The sequence below is a fragment of the Myotis yumanensis genome, unplaced genomic scaffold (assembly GCF_028538775.1).
Source record: "Myotis yumanensis isolate MYYU_CA2020_CCGP unplaced genomic scaffold, mMyoYum1.0.hap1 SCAF_14, whole genome shotgun sequence".
NCBI lineage: Eukaryota > Metazoa > Chordata > Mammalia > Chiroptera > Vespertilionidae > Myotis > Myotis yumanensis.
In genome coordinates this window covers 52466437-52485860 of record NW_027223765.1, presented here as the reverse complement: position 1 = coordinate 52485860, position 19424 = coordinate 52466437, and the positions used below count along the sequence as shown (strand labels likewise).

The 19424-nt window shown below is 52.8% G+C and overlaps 1 protein-coding gene across 1 annotated transcript in view; it reads right to left on the bottom strand.

Annotated features, from left to right (window-relative positions):
- Positions 1-19210, bottom strand: part of LOC139022424 (uncharacterized) — a 98728-nt gene extending 79518 nt beyond the window's left edge. Inside the window, exons 1-2 of the mRNA XM_070433582.1 lie at positions 19051-19210; positions 16990-17409 (exon numbers count right to left, since the gene is read on the bottom strand). Of these exons, the coding sequence (XP_070289683.1) occupies positions 16990-17409; positions 19051-19210 (580 nt within the window). The remainder of the gene's footprint in view (positions 1-16989; positions 17410-19050) is intronic.
- Between the last annotated feature and the right edge of the window lie 214 nt (positions 19211-19424).

Genomic DNA, 19424 nt, shown 5'->3' with positions numbered 1-19424 from the left:
TATGCAAATTGACCTTAACAGCAGAGTGACTAGGAATCACTGGTCACTATGACACACACTGACCACCAGGAGGCAGATGCTCAATGCACGAGCTGCCCCCTGGTGGTCACTGTGCTCCCTCAGGGGGAGCTCTGCTCAGCCACAAGCCAGACTGACGGCTGCCAGTACAGCGGTGGTGATGGGAGCCTCTCCCGCCTCCTCAGCAGCACTAAGGATGTCCGACTGCAGCTAGGCCTGCTCCCCACTGGCAAGTGGACATCCCCCGAGGGCTCCCGGGCTTCCAGAGGGATGTCTGACTGCCAGCTTAGGCCCAATCCCCTGGGGAGCGGGCCTAAGCCAGCAGGTGGTCATCCCTTGAGGGGTCCCAGACTGCGAGAGGACACAGGCTGGGCTGAGGGACCCTCCCGAGTGCACAAATTTTTGTGCACTGGGCCTCTAGTAAGTTATATAATTGTCCTAATTTGGTGCATGCTTCAGCCAGATTCCAGTGGACCAAATGCTGCTGGTCCTCGTGTTCTTTCATGGAGTCCAGAGAAAAGTGTTTTGGGAGACTCATGTGTGGGGGATGAGGTTTAGTGGAAAGAATTATGGGATGGCTGCCCCTGGGACCCCAATGTCTCATCTCCATCCATCCACCATGGAAAAAGCCCAGTCTTGTCTTCATCAAGCTCAAAACAAAGGCTAGTGTCCAGATGATTCTGTGCCATTGGTCCGGCACCAGCCGTCTCAGTCTCGGTCCAAGCAGTGGAAGTCTGTCCCCTGAGACCCACTGCCTCACTGCTGTAGCCAGACTCCTGCTTGGAGTCCCTGTTGCTGCCACCTGCTTGTACCACCTGGTTGCTATGGAGAGAGAATGTGAAGGAAGGGGCCAGAACACATGTCCAGAGAGAGCGCCTCCTTGTTAAGCTGGGACTGTAATATCTCAGGCTTGGGGGAGACCAGGTAATGCTGTGATCCCTTGGAGTGTGTGAAGCTGTAGCTCCCTGGATAAGCAGGCTTATGCTCCCTAATTGATTATGCTTAGTGATGTCTGATTCCCTTGCTTCCTTCCTTTGTCAATATTCACCTCCTATGCTAACACCAGGTACCACATCCCTCCCCCTGGCTTCTCAGTGGGAGCATTGCTGATGGAGATACGATCCATTTCTATGGACTCTGCATTGAATGGTCATTAAAGCATGAGCTCTAGGCCAAACACACCTTGGTTTAAATCCTGGCTGTGCCATACATTAGTGATGTGAACTTTGGCAATTAATTAACTCTTAAGCCTCTGTTTCTTCATCTTTAGAACCAGGAAAAGTTAGAGTCTCCCTTATGTCATAGGACTGTTGAAAGAACCCAAGGAGACAATTCATGGAATGACCTTATTATAGTGCTCGACAGAGAGTAATGCTCTACAAATGGTTCCTGCTCCTTCCCCTTCTCCTCCTCCCCCTCCCCCTCGTGCTCTTGCCATCATAGGATTTCAGGGTGTGAAATCTGCTGGCTCTAAATTCTGTTGGGTAAGTGGTACCAGCCACGACTCCGAAGCAGTTTGTGTGTAGAGCAGCACTGTCCCAAGACGCCGTGTAACCATGGCCATGTTCTAACCCCCTGTGGGAACCACTGACCACACGTGGCTAAGGGCACTTGAAGAATAGCTAGTGTAGCCAAGGAGCTAAACTTTAAACTTTAAATTTAACTAGTCACGTGTTAGTGGCTACTGTACTGAACAGTGCAAACCTAGAGCAAGGATTACAAGTGCAGAGGTGACAAGAATGAGTGAAGTGAGCTGAGTCAATGAGAGGGTGTGGTGGGGCCTGTGGAAACGACAGACACAGACCTTGTCCACAGGACTGAGCCACCAGTCACCTCAACCAGTGCTGCCAGGTAGGTGGATGCCCAGCTCTTCTCATGTTTCAGAAGAAGCCGGAAAGGCCTCCCTATTCTTTAAAGCATCAATCAATTCTAAAGATGTTGGAGCACTTCAGGCCAAACAGACATGTGCACTGACCAGATGTCGGACACAGAACATCAGCATGAAATCTCTAGTTGAGAGCACACCCCTACAATCGTGGAAGTCTCCAAATTAGACTGCCCCAAGGCAGAGCAGGGAGCACAGCTGCTGCGTTTCCGGTCAGACCTGCAGGCGGTGCGACTTCCGGAGAGGCCCATTCCTGGTGGCCTCGGTCCTCACATCGAGTCTGCAGGAGCTGTCTGTTCGGGGGTTCCACTCCACGTGTTCATACGCTGAAATAAGCTGGTCTCAGAAGAACCTTGCAAAGACATTAGTGTTTCCTGGCCCAGCTGGTCCCCAACACTCAGTATCCCCGGGTGTAAGCATCTCCCTAGAGAGGAGAGGGGCAGAGACAGGAACAAGGTCAGTCTTCACATGCCAAGCCCGCAGCACGGTGGCAACCCCCAGCTGGTGGGAATATGAAGAAGATCCTGTCCTACTTGAACATGACGTCTCTGGAAACTGGTGGCTTTGGGAAGCCAAAGAATTTTCATCACCAATGTATTCCTTCATTCACTCATTTATCACACAAATATGTGTTAGGCAGCCCTTAGGTCTGAATCACCAGTGCCACCTCCCTGTTCACCACCTGGGTGTGGAACATAGGTCAGCTGTCAGCCTGGTCTTCATGCGGGAGCCGGTGCAGGGGCAGCAGAGCTCGGGTTGAGAGAATCGCCTCAACCGGACCTGGGGTTCGGGTGACCCACCCACTGCCTGTGGGGCCTTGAGCAAAAGACTCCTCCATCCTTAGCACTTCATCTACAAAGTGGGGGAAGTAAGAGTCCCTTCCTTATGAATTGGTGGGAGGACTAAATGAGAAAAGCATGGAAGGGGGTTAGCAAGGCCTCAATTTAAAAAACCAAACACCTCCTGCATAAGAAGGGGAGGATGCAGGGTCCTCCGCCAGCCGGGGATCTCACACGGACTTCATGGGGAACTGCTGGTGCCGGCCTTTAGTCAGTTGTATCATTGTTTTGGAATCCTCCACAGACACTGCCCTCTGTGGTGACGTCTGCTCCCAGCCCTGCACCCCCACCTGCTGGGAATTACCGCTCGGAGGCCTGCTCCTGAGTACCGTGACATCGGCTGAGTCCCGGGAATCCCAGGGCAGGTGTGCGCATGCTGGTGCATTGAAAAGAGACTCCATACAAGTACTGACTTCCATGACTCCAGGTGGCCAACTTGGACCAGTTTCCCAGCGCCCCTCAGTCCTGTGGAACACAGACAGCTGGCTGCCCTGGACATGGCAGGCACTGAGTAGAGATGGTGAGGAAGGTAAGCCGGGGTTCTAGTTCCAGGAGTCCAGAGAACTTGGTGTAACATCATAGGAGAAAAAAACTGCTCATGAATGTACACACGTGTGCACAGCCACACAGAGCCACGCACGCACGCACACACATAGAGTGTGGCCGTCATAGGCCCTGCCCAGAGCCCCTGCCTTTAGCATCACACAAGTATCTCCTCCACCCCCGGATCATCTCCGTATGCCCAGAGCCACACCGAGCCAGCACCCATCCTCATGCCCCTCCTGCCCCCTGCGTGGTGATGTGTCCGCTGAGGGAACAGGCCGCACGCTCTGAGGAGGCCCACGCTGGCCATTGCATAACTGATAATAGGCCTTTGTGTCCACATTCTCCTTAGATCCGTGTCTGAAGCAGGTGACAGGTGTTCAGGGAACATTCCCCCAGCTGCCTGTTTCCGAGAGCATCCTGAGCCCAGCTGGGGTGAGGAGCACAGGAAATCCCCACAGTAATTTCATGGTCACAGGGCTTTGGGTCTGTGTGGGTGACGATGGAGAATTAAAGTGACAGTGACCACCCATTTCAGAAGGGCCTTGTGCTTTTTCCAGGATATTTCTGCATGTACTACTTGGTTCCCAAGGAAATGGCCACAGGGTGACCAAGAGGAAAACGCTTTTTGTAACGGCTGCCTGTCGCCACTCACCAGGAGAAACACAGAAAGCATCCAGAAGGGAGAGAGAGGCCTGCTTTCACACCCCCTAGACTAGAGGCTGTGCCGGTTTAGGGTGCAACTTTTATTTTTTTAATCTTGTTTTTTTATTGTTTTTTTATTAAATCTTTATTGTTCAGATTATTACATTTGTTCCTCTTCCCCCCCCATAACTCCCCTCCATCCAGTTCCCACCCCACCCTCCGCCCTCACTCCCCACCCACTGTCCTCATCCATAGGTATATGATTTTTGTCCAGTCTCTTCCCGCATCTCCCACACCCCTTTCCCCCCCAAGAATAGTCAGTCCATTCCCATTCTATGTCCCTGATTCTATTATAATCACCAGTTCATTCTGTTCATCAGATTATTTATTCACTTGATTTTTAGATTCACTTGTTTATAGATGTGTATTTGTTGTTCATAATTTGTATCTTTACCTTTTTCTTCTTATTCCTCTTCTTAAAGGATACCTTTCAGCATTTCATATAATACTGGTTTGGTGGTGATGAACTCCTTTAGCTTTTTCTTATCTGTGAAGCTCTTTATCTGACCTTCAATTCTGAATGATAGCGTTGCTGAATAAAGTAATCTTGGTTGTAGGTTCTTGGCATTCATCACGTTGAATATTTCTTGCCACTCCCTTCTGTTGAGAAATCAGCTGACAGTCGTATGGGTACTCCCTTGTAGGTAACTGACTGTCTTTCTCTTGCTGCTTTTAAGATTCTTTCTTTATCTTTTGCTCTTGGCATTTTAATTATGATGTGTCTTGGTGTGGTCATCCTTGGATTGCTTTTGTTTGGGGTTCTCTGTGGTTCCCTGACTTGTAAGTCTATTTCTTTCACCAGGTAGGGGAAGTTTTCTGTCATTATTTCCTCAAATAGGTTTTCAATATCTTGCTCTTCCTCTTCTTCTGGCACCCCCATAATTCGGATGTTGGTATGCTTGAAGCTGTCCCAGAGGCTCCTTAAACTATCTTCATATTTTTGGATTCTTTTTTCATTTTGCTTTTCCAGTTGGGTGTTTTTTGCTTCTTTGTATTTCAAATCTTTGACTTGATTCTTGCGATCCTCTGGTCTGCTGTTGGGGGTCTGTATAATATTCTTTATTTCAGTCAGTGGATGCTTAATTTCTAGTTGGTCCTTTATCAGAACCTCAAGGGTCTCATTAGATTTCTTGAGGGTCTCATTAAGTTTATCAGCAGTTTCTAGAAAATTCTTGACAAACCTTAAAAGTGTGGTTTTGAACTCTATATCCAGTAGTTTGCTTTCCTCCATTTCTGTCATTTGTGTCCTGTTTCTTTGTCTCCGCAATTTTTTATGCTTCACTGTGTCGATAGAGTGGCTTTCTGTACTAGGTGTCCTATAGGGCCCAGTGGCTCAGCCTCCCCAATTGCCTGAGGTAGACACTCTTGGTGCACCTCCTTGTGGGCTTTGTGCACAGTCTTGTTGTAGTGAAGCCTTGATTGTTGTATGTAAAGCTGGGAGGATTTGACCTCCAGGCCAATTGGCTGTGAGAATCAGCTGTGTCTATAGTGGGAGAACTTCTGTGCTGAAGACACCCTTATGGGGCAAGACTTGCTTCAGTGGGGCTTTGGTGCTCACTGAGTCTGCCCCCTGAGTGTGTCCCTTATGTATCTGAGGAGTTGTAATTGGATGGTCCCACTCTGACCACTGGGTACACTGGCTCTTGGATCTAAGGAGGTGCTAATCTAGCCTCTGCCTGAGGCTACCCAGCAGAAGCCAGCTGTAAAGCAATGCAAGTTGCCCTGGGGCCTTGGGGCAGCTGCAGTTTGTTAAGTAATTTCAGATTACAAAGGGCCGGGCCTTTCATATGCAAAAGCCTCCGTGGGGGGGGGGGGGGGGGGGTCCTAGGGGATCAACAGGGAGGGCGGAGGACCAGTATGGCTGCTCTCAGTCCTGCCCTCAGAGGCCCCGGCAATCGCTGTGAGTGCCTCCGAGAGAAAGCTGCCAGACAGTCCAGTTTCTCCCGTATGAGTCTGGGTTCCCAGAGTCTCGCCCGGAACTGGAGCTCAGAGCCTGAGACTCACTCCTGATTGAAAAAGACAATCATGTCCTCAGCCACCAGCCCTCTCCGCATGCACCTCCGCACCTTTGTATTTTACTTCCGCACCACACCTCCTCTGAGTCTTGGTATGCTTTTCTCTTTCCTTCTAGTTGTAGAATTTCCACTCAGCCAGCCTTCCTGTGGTTCTGGATGATGTCCGTTCCATCTTTTAGTTGTATTTTTGAAGTGGTTGTGCGAGGCAGCAATCTCCGGTGTTTACCTATGCCGCCATCTTGGTTTCTCCCCGAATGCAACTTTTAGCACCAGAAGTGGACATGGGACAGCAGGCAGACCCTGTGACTGACTTCTCAGGATTCGTGCTGCAGCTTCACAGGGCAGTTTTGCAGAGATGACGGAGCCACCCCATGCTCTGATTCTACACTTCACTTGCAATTGGCCTCACATTTGAGCATTTCTCCCCCTTTCTCAGGCGGTTTGGTTAATCTGAGCCAGTTTGGGTCAGAATGTATTCAGTGGCTCACTCAACATGCATGTACTGTGTGCCTCCTACACACAGCACCCAGAGTGAGACACGATGCATTTCAGACCCGTCCACGAGGCTCCGGAGCATCCGCTGTGTCCATGTGCCCAGCAAGGCTGTGAGGACACATCCTTACATGGAGACTGCGTTCCCAGGGGCACAGGGCCACTGGGCCATACCTGCTGTGGAGAAAAGTGAGAGGTGCTGCATTAGGGGAGTGAAAGAAAATATTTGAGCAAAAACTTGCAAGCAGTGAGTGAACTGAGCAAGTGGGGATTTGGGGAAGAATACTCCGGGCAGGAAACAGGCTGTGCGAGGCCCCGGCAGAGGGACAGGGAACAGGGTTTGAACAGAGGAGTGGCCTGGTCCCCGGCAGGTTCTCACGGGCTCTCCCTGACCACTGCCTGAGAGGTAGTGAGTGTCAACCACAGACACAGGGAGGTTTCGTGGAAGTTCATCCTTCATCTTCTCATCACCGACAGGGGAAGGCAGGCCAGGGAGGAAGACACACTTCTGGCCTGTGCAGCGCAGTTGCTGGGGAAAGCAGACTTCAACACTGTATCTAAAATAAAGCAGAATGGAGGAATCCAAAGCAAGCCAAGAAAAGGGTGCTTCATCCTATTAGGGAAGGCTACTTGAAGGAGGCGGCTGTAGAAAAATAAACACATTTCCTGTACCATTCTTTCAGTCCTCCTGCATCCCCTCCTCTTTTCTTCTTCTTCTTCTTCTTCTTCTTCTTCTTCTTCTTCTTCTTCTCTCTCTTTCTCTTCTGATGGCATCCTTTTCTTTGCCTTAGTGATGGTGCGTAGTCAGCTGAACACTGACATCTCTCTCAGCTTCACAGCACCTTGCTTTTACTTGCTCGAATCTGCTGTTTTCCCCTTCAGTCCAATAGATCTCAGGACATTGGATGATATTTTTAAGAAAGTTTTAAGCACTGAAAGACGAATTTTGATGTTTATAATATGACAATTCACTTCACTAATTAAAATATCACTGAAATGGGGGGTTGGAGTGAAGGCGGGAGGTGCCGATGGAATTAGATCGGCAGAATCGCAATGATGGCAGGGGCCAGGCTGTGGGCACCCGGAGGTGGAGCGTGCGTTCTCTCCTCCTCTGTGAGTGTTTACACTCTTCTCTAATACAAGGTTTAAAGCCCTTAGCCCGTTCTCACGCGAAGCTGCCAGCCAGGCTCCTGAACGTTTGGTATATTTTAGAAATTGTATCTTTGAAACTCTGTTGGGAGCTGACCTCTGAGTAGAATTTTTGTAAAAGTGAACATTTCGGAGGTGAACCCGTGAACAGGATGCACAGCCTCCTGCACGTCTCCATCTGACTTGTGACAACCAGCTCTGCTCTGCTCTCTTAGCCCCAGGCTGCCTTTCAGTTTGACCACGAGCAGCTCGCCGAGGCCACCGGCAACGACCGGCACTGTTGAAAGCAGTTCTAGAATCAGACGGTCATCAGGGTCAGCACGTGGTGAGTGGGTAACGTGTGTGTGGAATTGATCTCGAAGCAATGTGTATCCAAATCTGCTCACAGCCGCTCAGTCTACTGGTCCTTACAGGAACGGCCACTAGAGGTCAGTCTTCACACTGAGAACTAAAGGGAAGACACAGCTTGTGAGGGACAGACTGACACTGAAATAGCCTTTTAAAGAGTGAGGAAGTCATGTCCTAAAAACATTCACATGTGTTAGCTAGTGTCTACTATGAATGCAGCCCACAAGTGTAAGAATCGCCTAGATATGCAGTATATACATACATGTGCTTACATTTCCATACAGTGTGGTAAGGATTAGATCACAGATTTGACTTTATTTTTAGTTAAAGGATATAAGATCTCCTAGATTAGGAGACAGGAAATTAAAATCCACACCTGGCTATGTTAATTAAACTCTCTGCAAACACCCCCCAAATCCAGAGCGCTGTCCATGCCCAGCAAGGCCTGGCCTCCCCCTCTGCTACCTCGGCCCCGCTGTCCTCTCCGAGCGGTGGCTGCAGTGCAGGAGGCCCTGGCCGCCTCGGTCTCCAGGTGACCAGCCCTCTAGCAGCCTCTTGCCCCTCTCTGATTTTTTCCTCCCTGAACACTCCTTTGGTCTCTACTATTCGGTGATGCATGGTCTTCCCTTTATACAGACGGCACCTCCCAGCAGCCCCAAGGCGCAGACAGGGGCATGTTTTCTCTGCTGAAATCATGTCCACTTTCTTTTCATGAATTAAAAGAATCTTTATGGTTAGTTCTGCGAAAGCTAAGACCACAGGCTGAATTCCCCCAAAGAAATTTCTTCTCTTCTAAAACTATTTCCTCAATAATCTCCCTTGAAGGAAAAAAAAAATGTTTTTTTTCTCTCTATTCTATAAGTACAGGTCAGAAGGAGAAATAAAGAGTACTGTAAACAGTGATGTGAATCAGGACAAGAAAAGGTTAGCATAACAGTTACTTTAATTCCTCAAAAAGATGCCCGTGACATACAAGGCAAAGGTTTCTCGGCCGCAGCTCCTGTAAAGCAGGAAGAAAGACCAGCTCAGACTGGGAGACACCTAGCGAAGGACGGACATCTGGAATGAAACGATCTCTCAAAACTCACTGGGAGAAACATAAACAATTCAACTGCAAGATGGGTCAAGATGTGAACACACAGGTCCCCGAAGAGGGTCTTTTGATAGCACACAGAAAGATGTTTACCATCATTAGCCATCAAAGAAATGCAAATTAAAACCACAATTAGCTTTCACTACACACCCCTCAGAATGGCTAAGGTAAACAATAGTGACAACACCAAATGCTGCACCCGCGGGAGAAGGAAGGGCCCCTCACTCTTTGCTGGCAGAAAGGACCCACTCCCTCTGGTGAGCAGCTTGGCAGTGTCAGATGTCAGAGACATGCAGTTCCCATGCGGCCTGCACAGCGAACCCAGCCATTCATCCCAGAGAGACATGAAAACTTATTATGATGGACTAGATGTTCGTGGCCCCCAAACTTCAACTGCTGAAACCCCGCTCTGCAGTGGTCTGAGGAGGCAGGCCTTTGGAAGGGAAGTAGGATGAGGTGAGGCTGGTGCCGGTCCCTCGTGCTGGCCATGTGATTGCGGGGAGAAGGTGGCCCTCATCCACCCACGCTGACCCCTGACCTATGACTTGCAGACTCTAAAACTGTGAGAAAGACGTACTGGCTGATGATAAACCACCCAGCCTACAGTACTTAGAGCAGCCTGGACAAACTAAGATGCTTACCTTCACGCCAAACCCTGGACACGCACGCCCACGGCCATCTTCCCCCATTAGCCTGCTTGCAGACTTGCCCCGGGTGCGTGGATGAGACAGGAAATGCAGTCCCGGTTCACCACATCGTTCATTTTCTGGGGGGAGCGTGGCCATTGTTTTTTTCCTTTTCTCTACTAAGTTCTCACCTGCACCTGCTACCACTTTTCTTCTCACGTTACTATCAGGTGCAGGGAAAAGCAAAGATGTAGAACTGATTGGGTAGAAAGAAGCTGCTTCTATAGATAATGTTTCTTAAAATGAAAGGAGCCTTCGATGCCCTTTGGGTGGTGAGTGACCTCAGAGTTCACATGAGCATCTTCCTTTCGGTCGATGGAGTGATGTCTTCATACAAGGCAGCAATGACCATGCTTATTCCGGGAGAAAATGGACTGTTTTTCCACGGTCCTGGTGCACAAGAGTCACAGTACCAGCAACTCGCCCACTTCCTCCCAGCTGCCGCAGTTAGGATTAATCCCGAACTTTCTACTGGGGGCCTTTAGAAAGCTCCATCCCATGCTCTCTGGCTGCCTTTCATCAAAGGCGAAGACCAGACCTATCTAATCGGTCAGGAGGGCCAATCTAATCTGCCCGTTAACTGTGTTTATGGAGGAAAATGTTTCGCAACCTTAGATACCATAAAACTCAACGCACAAAGCAGATGTAAAATGTTCCTGAAATTGCAAATATTGACCAATGTCTTTTCCTTCCCAAGCAGATAAAAGTGGGACACGAGAAACACAGCAGCTGTCATCGGGGAAATAACAGAGAGACACGTGGTCCGAAGTTCCCCTACGCCCACTTACACTGCGATGCCCATCACAGAACCCGGGCTGCTGGAAACATTTTATAATAAAGCATACATATTTTTAATGTGTTTTCAGATTTACATTGGCTACTTTAAATACTCCAGTAGTTGAGTGTCATATCTAAAGCCTTGATCAGACACTTCCCATACCCCATATTGCTTCCTAACCGCCAACCTAATTCTCTAGAGCAGCACCCTTGCATCGGAAGGACCTAGAAGCTTCTTAACAATGCAGGTTCCCAGGCCTCGCCCAGACCCATGGAACTGGAACCTCTGGGGCTGGAGCCCAGGAAATGGTATCGTTACCCAGTCCTCCCAGGCGGCTTTTGAACTGCGGCAGCCCTACCAAATCTTTACTAATGTATTCATAATTGTGGTTTAAACACCATAAACTATATCTATATTCTTTTTTAACTTAAATTAAATCTTTATTGTTCAGATTATTACAGTTGTTCCTCTTTTTGCCCCCATAGCTCCCCTCGACCCGTTCCCCCCCCCCTCCACCCTCACTCTCTCCCCCCCACTCCCCCCGCACTGTCCTCATCCATAGGTGCACAATTTTTGTTCAGTCTCTTCCTGCATCCCCCACACCCCTTTCCCCCCCAAGAATAGTCAATCCACTCCCTTTCTATGCCCCTGATTCTATTATAATCACCAGTTTATTCTGTTCATCAGATTATTTATTCACTTGATTTTTAGATTTACTTGTTGATAGATGTGTACTTGTTGTTCATAGTTTGTATCTTTACCATTTTCTTCTTCTTCCTCTTCTTAAAGGATACCTTTCAGCATTTCATATAATACTGGTTTGGTGGTGATGAACTCCTTTAGCTTTTTCTTATCTGTGAAGCTCTTTATCTGACCTTCAATTCTGAATGATAGCTTTGCTGAATAAAGTAGTCTTGGTTGTAGGTTCTTGGCATTCAACACTTTGAATATTTCTTGCCACTCCCTTCTGGCCTGCAAAGTTTCTGTTGAGAAATCAGCTGACAGTCATATGGGTACTCCCTTGTAGGTAACTGACTGTCTTTCTCTTGCTGCTTTTAAGATTCTCTCTTTGTCTTTTGCTCTTGGCATTTAAATTATGATGTGTCTTGGTGTGGTCCTCTTTGGATTCCTTTTGTTTGGGGTTCTATGTGCTTCCTGGACTTGTAAGTCTATTTCTTTCACCAGGTAGGGGAAGTTTTCTGTCATTATTTCTTCAAATAGGTTTTCAATATGTTGCTCTCTCTCTTCTTCTGGCACCCCTATAATTTGGATGTTGGTATGCTTGAAGCTGTCCCAGAGGCTCCTTACACTATCTTCATATTTTTGGATTCTTTTTTCATTTTGCTTTTCCAGTTGGGTGTTTTTTGCTTCTTTGTATTTCAAATCTTTGACTTGATTCTTGCGATCCTCTGGTCTGCTGTTGGGGGTCTGTATAATATTCTTTATTTCAGTCAGTGGATGCTTAATTTCTAGTTGGTCCTTTATCAGAACCTCGAGGGTCTCATTAGATTTCTTGAGGGTCTCATTAAGTTTATCAGCAGTTTCTAGAAAATTCTTGACAAACCTTAAAAGTGTGGTTTTGAACTCTATATCCAACAGTTTGCTTTCCTCCATTTCTGTCATTTGTGTCCTGTTTCTTTGTCTCCGCAATTTTTTATGCTTCACTGTGTCGATAGAGTGGCTTTTTGTACTAGGTGTCCTATAGGGCCCAGTGGCTCAGCCTCCCCAATTACCTGAGGTGGACACTCTTGGTGCACCCCCTTGTGGGCTTTGTGCACAGTCTTGTTGTAGTTAAGCCTTGATTGTTGTAATTAAAGCTGGGAGGATTTGACCTCCAGGCCAATTGGCTGTGAGAATCAGCTGTGTCTACAGTGGGAGAACTTCTGTGCTGAAGACACCCTTATGGGGCAAGACTTGCTTCAGTGGGGCTTTGGTGCTCACTGAGTCTGCCCCCTGAGTGTGTCCCTTATGTATCTGAGGAGTTGTAATTGGATGGTCCCACTCTGACCACTGGGTACACTGGCTCTTGGATCTAAGGAGGTGCTAATCTAGCCTCTGCCTGAGGCTACCCAGCAGAAGCCAGCTGTAAAGCAATGCAAGTTGCCCTGGGGCCTTGGGGCAGCTGCAGTTTGTTAAGTAATTTTCAGATTACAAAGGGCCGGGCCTTTCATATGCAAAAGACTCCGTGCACGGCTTGGGCGGGGCGGGGTCCCAGGGGATCAACAGGGAGGGCAGAGGAGCAGTTATGGCTGCTCTCAGTCCTGCCCTCAGAGTCCATGCTTCTCAGTGTCCCGGCAATTGCTGCAAGCACCCCGAGAGAAAGCTGCCCTCGAGTTCCAACTGATGCCAGACAGTCCAGTTTCTCCCATATGAGGCTGGTTCCCCAGAGACTCGCCCGGAACTTGAGCTCAGAGCTTGAGACTCACTCCTGATTGAAAAAGACAATCGTGTCCTCAGCCGCCAACCCTTTCTGCATGCGCCTCTCTACCTCTGTATTTTACTTCTGCACTGCACCTCCTCTGAGTCTCGGTATGCTTTTCTCTTTCCTTCTAGTTGTAGAATTTCCACTCAGCCAGCCTTCCTGTGGTTCTGGATGATGTCCGTTTTGTCTTTTAGTTGTATTTTTGAAGTGGTTGTGCAAGGCAGCAATCTCCGGTGTTTACCTATGCCACCATCTTGGTTTCTCCTATATCTATATTCTTTTTTTTTTTTTTTTAATATTTTATTGATTTTTTACAGAGAGGAAGGGAGAGAGATAGAGAGCTAGAAACATCTATGAGAGAGAAACATCGATCAGCTGCCTCCCGCACATCTCCCACTGGAGATGTGCCCGCAACCCCAGGTACATGCCCTTGACCGGAATCGAACCCGGGACCCTTCAGTCCGCAGGCCGATGCTCTATCCACTGAGCCAAACCGGTTTTGGCTATATCTATATTCTTAATCAACCAATTTGTACTATATATGTCCTTCTTTCTAAAGTTTTTTAAACTATTTTAAATCTTTACATTATATTTTACTGTTATAATTTTTTAGCATTCCATACATTACCGATGGAATCTACCAACATGATTGATTGATTGATTGATACAGAGATAAATAGCTATAAATACAGGTGGATATAGAGAAAGATCTTTATGTCTAGCTTACTTTAAAAAATCTTCACAATGCAAATAATAAATATTTTTACAAATGAAAACAACTACACCATCCAAAATTAAGGATTTTTTTTGTGACCCTTATTAAGCCTACTAAGCACATGTCTTTTTTAAATGCAAGGGAATAATGGGCTCATTGTTGTTAATTTTACCTTTTTTTTTCATTTCTGTTTTGCTTTACTTAAGATATTTTCTCTTATGGGCAGCATGGCAGTTTCAAAAATGTTACAGTACTAAAGGAAAGAAGTTTCTTCAAATTAAAATGCAAGTCTCAGTAAAAGGAGAAAATGGCAAACATCACCATTAATTTTGCTCTAAATGGTAGCTCAAGCCTGATGACCACGTAGTCCCAAGCCGGTGTTTTCCAAAACATTTTCTAGGGAAAGTCCCATTTTTCCAAATACGTTTGCAAATTACCCCCAGTCTCTCCCTGGTCCCCACCCCAGTGCTTCAGAAACCACCTGCTCACCTAGAGCCTGGGTCCTGGGAAAAGATGCTGATGGGCGCTGAGCAGCAAAGCAGTTTCCAAACCCATTGCCCCCAGGCCCTCCCCAGCCCGGCTGTGAGCCACTGCTGCTTCCTGAGCGGCTTGCAGAGCAGGCGAACTGCGAGTTTGCAACAAGCAATCCCCAAGGCTCAGGAGTTACGTTTCATTTCTGTGCCTGTCGGTTAGATAAGTTTATCCTTCACCCTCATCTGTTAGAGTCCTTTCCCCCTGTTAGAACACAAGCTCAGAGCCCATGCCTGCAGGCCAGCACGCAGCCTGGCCTGAGCAGAACAAGCATCAGGGTGATGGCTCCAGACTGGTATCTTCTCTCTCCCAGGATCCCATCGAAGGGGATTCCCAGTCTTACTTCATGGAAGACGCAATCTCATCTCTCCCACCAAGCAGAGCTCCCGGTCACAAGTGGCCGCCCAGGGCACTGCTCCCACGCCCGTCCTCGCAGTTGGGACGGCTGAGTGTGACACGCTGCACATCGTTGTCGTTCAACATGTCGGTGTAAAGTAATATTCCTTCTTAAATGACTGAGCTGCTCTGAGGTCCGAGAGCAGGACCTCCCCACTCAAATCCCACTGGGTTTCCAGTTTTTGTCGGCACATCTCACCCATGGCCGTCCTGGTGCTAGAAGAGTAGTGCAGCCTATAACAGCACCCAGGGGGGACGTGTAAGAGTGATGCTGGAGGAGTGAACTAGGCAGAAAGCTGGACCATGACCACACTCATAGGCTCCTTGATGCAGCGCATCTCTGTGGTCGACCCCTGGAAACCAGGCCTATTCTTTTTCTTACCCTTTCATCCTAGGACCAGCAAGCCCCCAGGAGCTTGTGGCCACATCCAAATCCCTGCTGCTCTGGGGCAGGGCAGTGGCAAGACCTTCCCCAGGACCCATAGCAAACCGGATGCGGGCAAATACAACGGGTTCTTGGTCCACCGGTCACTAAAGAAAACCACTGTGCAGAATAAGGAATTTCTGAGAAGAACAGGACAAAGAAGAATGCAGGGGAGAGAAATGACCACAGAGCTGCCAAGATTTGCAAAGGCTCTCCACCAGGCCCATGCCCATACCCATGCCCAGGCCCATGCCCATGCCCAGGCCCATACCCATGCCCAGGCCCATACCCATGCCCAGGCCCATGCCCATGCCCAGGCCCATACCCATGCCCAGGCCGATGCCCATGCCCAGGCCCATGCCCATACCCAAGCCCAGGCCCATGCCCATACCCATGCCCAGGCCCATGCCCATGCCTAGGCCCATGCCCATGCCCAGGCCCATACCCATGCCCAGGCCCATGCCCAGGCCCATACCCATGCCCAGGCCCACGCCCATGCCCAGGCCCATGCCCAGGCCCAGGCCCATACCCATGCCCAGGCCCATGCCCATACCCATCCCAGGCCCATGCCCATGCCCAGGCCCAGGCCCATGCCCATGGCCAGGCCCATGCCCATGCCCAGGCACATACCCATGCCCAGGCCCATGCCCATGCCCAGGCCCATACCCATGCCCAGGCCCATGCCCAGGCCCATACCCCTGCCCCGGCCCATGCCCTAGCCCATGCCCAGGCCCATGCCCAGGTGCATGTCCAGGCCCAGGGCCATGCCCAGGCCCATACCCATGACCAGGCCCATGCCCATGCCCAGGTCCATGCCCATACCCAAGCCCATGCCCATGCCCATACCCATGCCCAGACCCATGACAATGCCCAGGCCCATGCCCAGGCCCATGCCCAGGCCCATGCCCATGCCCATACCCATGCCCAGGCCCATGCCCATACCCATGCCCAGGCCCAGGCCCATACCCATGCCCAGGCCCATACCAATGCCCAGGCCCATGCCCATACCCATGCCCAGGCCCATACCCATGCTCAGGCCCATGCCCATGCCCGGGCCCATGCCCAGGCCCAGGCCCATACCCATGCCCAGGCCCATGCCCATACCCATGCCCAGGCCCATGCCCATGCCCAGGCCCATACCCATGCCCAGGCCCATACCCAGGACCATGCCCATGCCCAGGCCCATACCCATGCCCAAGCCCATGCCCAGGCCCATAACCATGCCCAGGCCCATACCCATGCCCAGGCCCACGCCCATGCCCAGGCCCATGCCCAGGCCCAAGCCCATACCCATGCCCAGGCCCATGCCCATACCCATGCCCAGGACCATGCCCATGCCCAGGCCCAGGCCCATGCCCAGGCCCATGCCCGTGCCCAGGCCCATACCCATGCCCAGGCCCATGCCCAGGACCATGCCCATGCCAAGGGCCATACCCATGCCCAGGCCCATGCCCAGGCCCATACCCATGCCCAGGCCCATACCCATGCCCAGGCCCACACCCATGCCCAGGCCCATGCTCAGGCCCCGGCCCATACCCATGCCCAGGCCCATGCCCATACCCATGCCCATGCCCATACCCATGCCCAGGCCCATGCCCATGCCCAGGCCCAGGCCCATGCCCAGGCCCATGCCCATGCCCAGGCCCATACCCATGCCCAGGCCCATGCCCAGGACCATGCCCATGCCAAGGGCCATACCAATGCCCAGGCCCATGCCCAGGCCCATACCCATGCCCAGGCCCATACCCATGCCCAGGCCCACACCCATGCCCATGCCCATGCCCAGGCCCATGCCCAGGCCCACGCCCATGCCCAGGCCCATGCCCAGGCCCAGGCCCATACCCATGCCCAGGCCCATGCCCATACCCATGCCCAGGCCCATGCCCATGCCCAGGCCCAGGCCCATGCCCAGGCCCATGCCCAGGCCCATGCCCATGCCCAGGCCCATACCCATGCCCAGGCCCATGCCCAGGCCCATGCCCATACCCATGCCCATGCCCATGCCCAGGCCCATGCCCCGGCCCATATCCAGGCCCATGCCCAGGCCCACGCCCATGCCCAGGCCCATGTCCAGGCCCAGGCCCATGCCCAGGCCCATGCCCAGGCCCATACCCATGCCCAGGCCCATGCCCAGGCCCAGGCCCAGGCCCAGGCCCATGCCCATGCCCATGTCCAGGTCCAGGCCCAGACCCATGCCCAGGCCCATATCCAGGCCCAGGCCCATGCCCATGCCCAGGCCCAGGCCCATACTCATGCCCAGGCCCATTCCCATACCCATGCCCAGGCCCATACCCATGCCCAGGCCCATGCCCATGCCCAGGCCCATAACCAGGCCCAGGCCCATACCCATCCCAGGCCCATGCCCATACCCTTGCCCAGGTCCATGCCCATGCCCAGGCCCATACCCATGCCCAGGCCCATGCCCAGGACCATGCCCATGCCCAGGCCCATACCCATGCCCAGGCCCATGCCCAGGCCCATACCCATGCCCAGGCCCATACCCATGCCCAGGCCCACGCCCATGCCCAGGCCCATGCTCAGGCCCAGGCCCATACCCATGCCCAGCCCATGCCCATACCCATGCCCAGGCCCATGCCCATGCCCAGGCCCAGGCCCATCCCCAGGCACATGACCAGGACCATGCCCATGCCCAGGCCCATACCCATGCCCAGGCCCATGCCCAGGCCCATACCCATGCCGAGGCCCATGCCCATGCCCAGGCCCATACCCATGCCCAGGCCCATGCCCAGGCCCATACCCCTGCCCAGGCCCATGCCCATGCCCATGCCCACGCCCATGCCCAGGCCCATGTCCAGGCCCAGGGCCATGCCCAGGCCCAGGCCCATGCCCAGGCCCATGCCCAGGCCGATACCCATGCCCAGGCCCATGCCCAAGCCCATGCCCAGGCCCATACCCATGCCCAGGCCCATACCCAGGCCCATGCCCAGGCCCATGCCCAGTCCCATGCCCATACCCATGCCCAGGCCCAGGCCAATGCCCAGGCCCATGTCCAGGCCCCGGCCCATACCCATGCCTAGGCCCATACCCATGCCCAGGCCCATGCCCAGGCCCATGCCCAGGCCCATGCCCAGGGCCATACCCATGCCCATGCCCATGCCCAGGCCCAGGCACATGCCCATGCCCATATCCAGGCCCAGGCCCAGGCCCATGCCCAGGCCCATGTCCAGGCCCAGGCCCATACCCATGCCCAGGCCCATGCCCTGGCCCATGCCCATGCCCATGCCCAGACCCATGCCCAGGCCCATGTCCAGGCCCAGGCCCATACCCATGCCCAGGCCCATGCCCAGGCCATTTCCAGGCCCAGGCCCATACCCATGCCCATGCCCAGGCCCATGCCCATGCCCATACCCAGGCCCATGCCCAGGCCCATACCCATGCCCAGGCCCATGCCCAGGCCAGTACCCAGGCCCAGGCCCAGGCCCAGGCCCATGCCCAGGCCCATGTCCAGGCCCAGGCCCATACCCATGCCCAGGCCCATGCCCAGGCCCATACCCATGCCCAGGCCCATACCCATGCCCAGGCCCATGCCCATGCCCAGGCCCATGCCCATGCACAGGCCCATACCCATGCCCAGGCCGATGCTCATGCCCAGGCCCATGCCCATACCCAAGCCCAGGCCCATGCCCATGCCCATGCCCATGCCCATACCCATGCCCAGGCCAATGCCCATACCCATGCCCATGCCCAGGCCCATACCCATGCCCAGGCCCATACCCATGCCCAGGCCCACGCCCATGCCCAGGCCCAAGCCCAGGCCCAGGTCCATGCCCATACCCATGCCCAGGCCCATGCCCATGCCCAGGCCCATACCCATGCCCAGGCACATGCCCAGGACCATGCCCATGCCCAGGCCCATACCCATGCCCAAGCCCATGCCCAGGCCCATAACCATGCCCAGGCCCATGCCCATGCCCAGGCCCAGGCCCATGCCCAGGCCCATGCCCAGGCCCATACCCATGCCCAGGCTCATGCCCAGGCCCATGCCCATACCAATGCCCATGCCCATGCCCAGGCCCATGCCCCGGCCCATGTCCAGGCCCATGCCCAGGCCCACGCCCATGCCCAAGCCCATGTCCAGGCCCATGCCCAGGCCCATACCCATGCCCAAGCCCATGCCCAGGCCCAGGCCCAGGCCCAAGCCCATGCCCATGCCCATGTCCAGGCCCAGGCCCAGGCCCATGCCCAGGCCCATATCCAGGCCCAGGCCCATGCCCATGCCCAGGCCCATACCCATGCCCAGGCCCATGCCCAGGACCATGCCCATGCCCAGGCCCATACCCATGCCCAGGCCCATGCCCAGGCCCATACCCATGCCCAGGCCCATGCCCAGGCCCATACCCATGCCCATGCCCAGGCCCATGCCC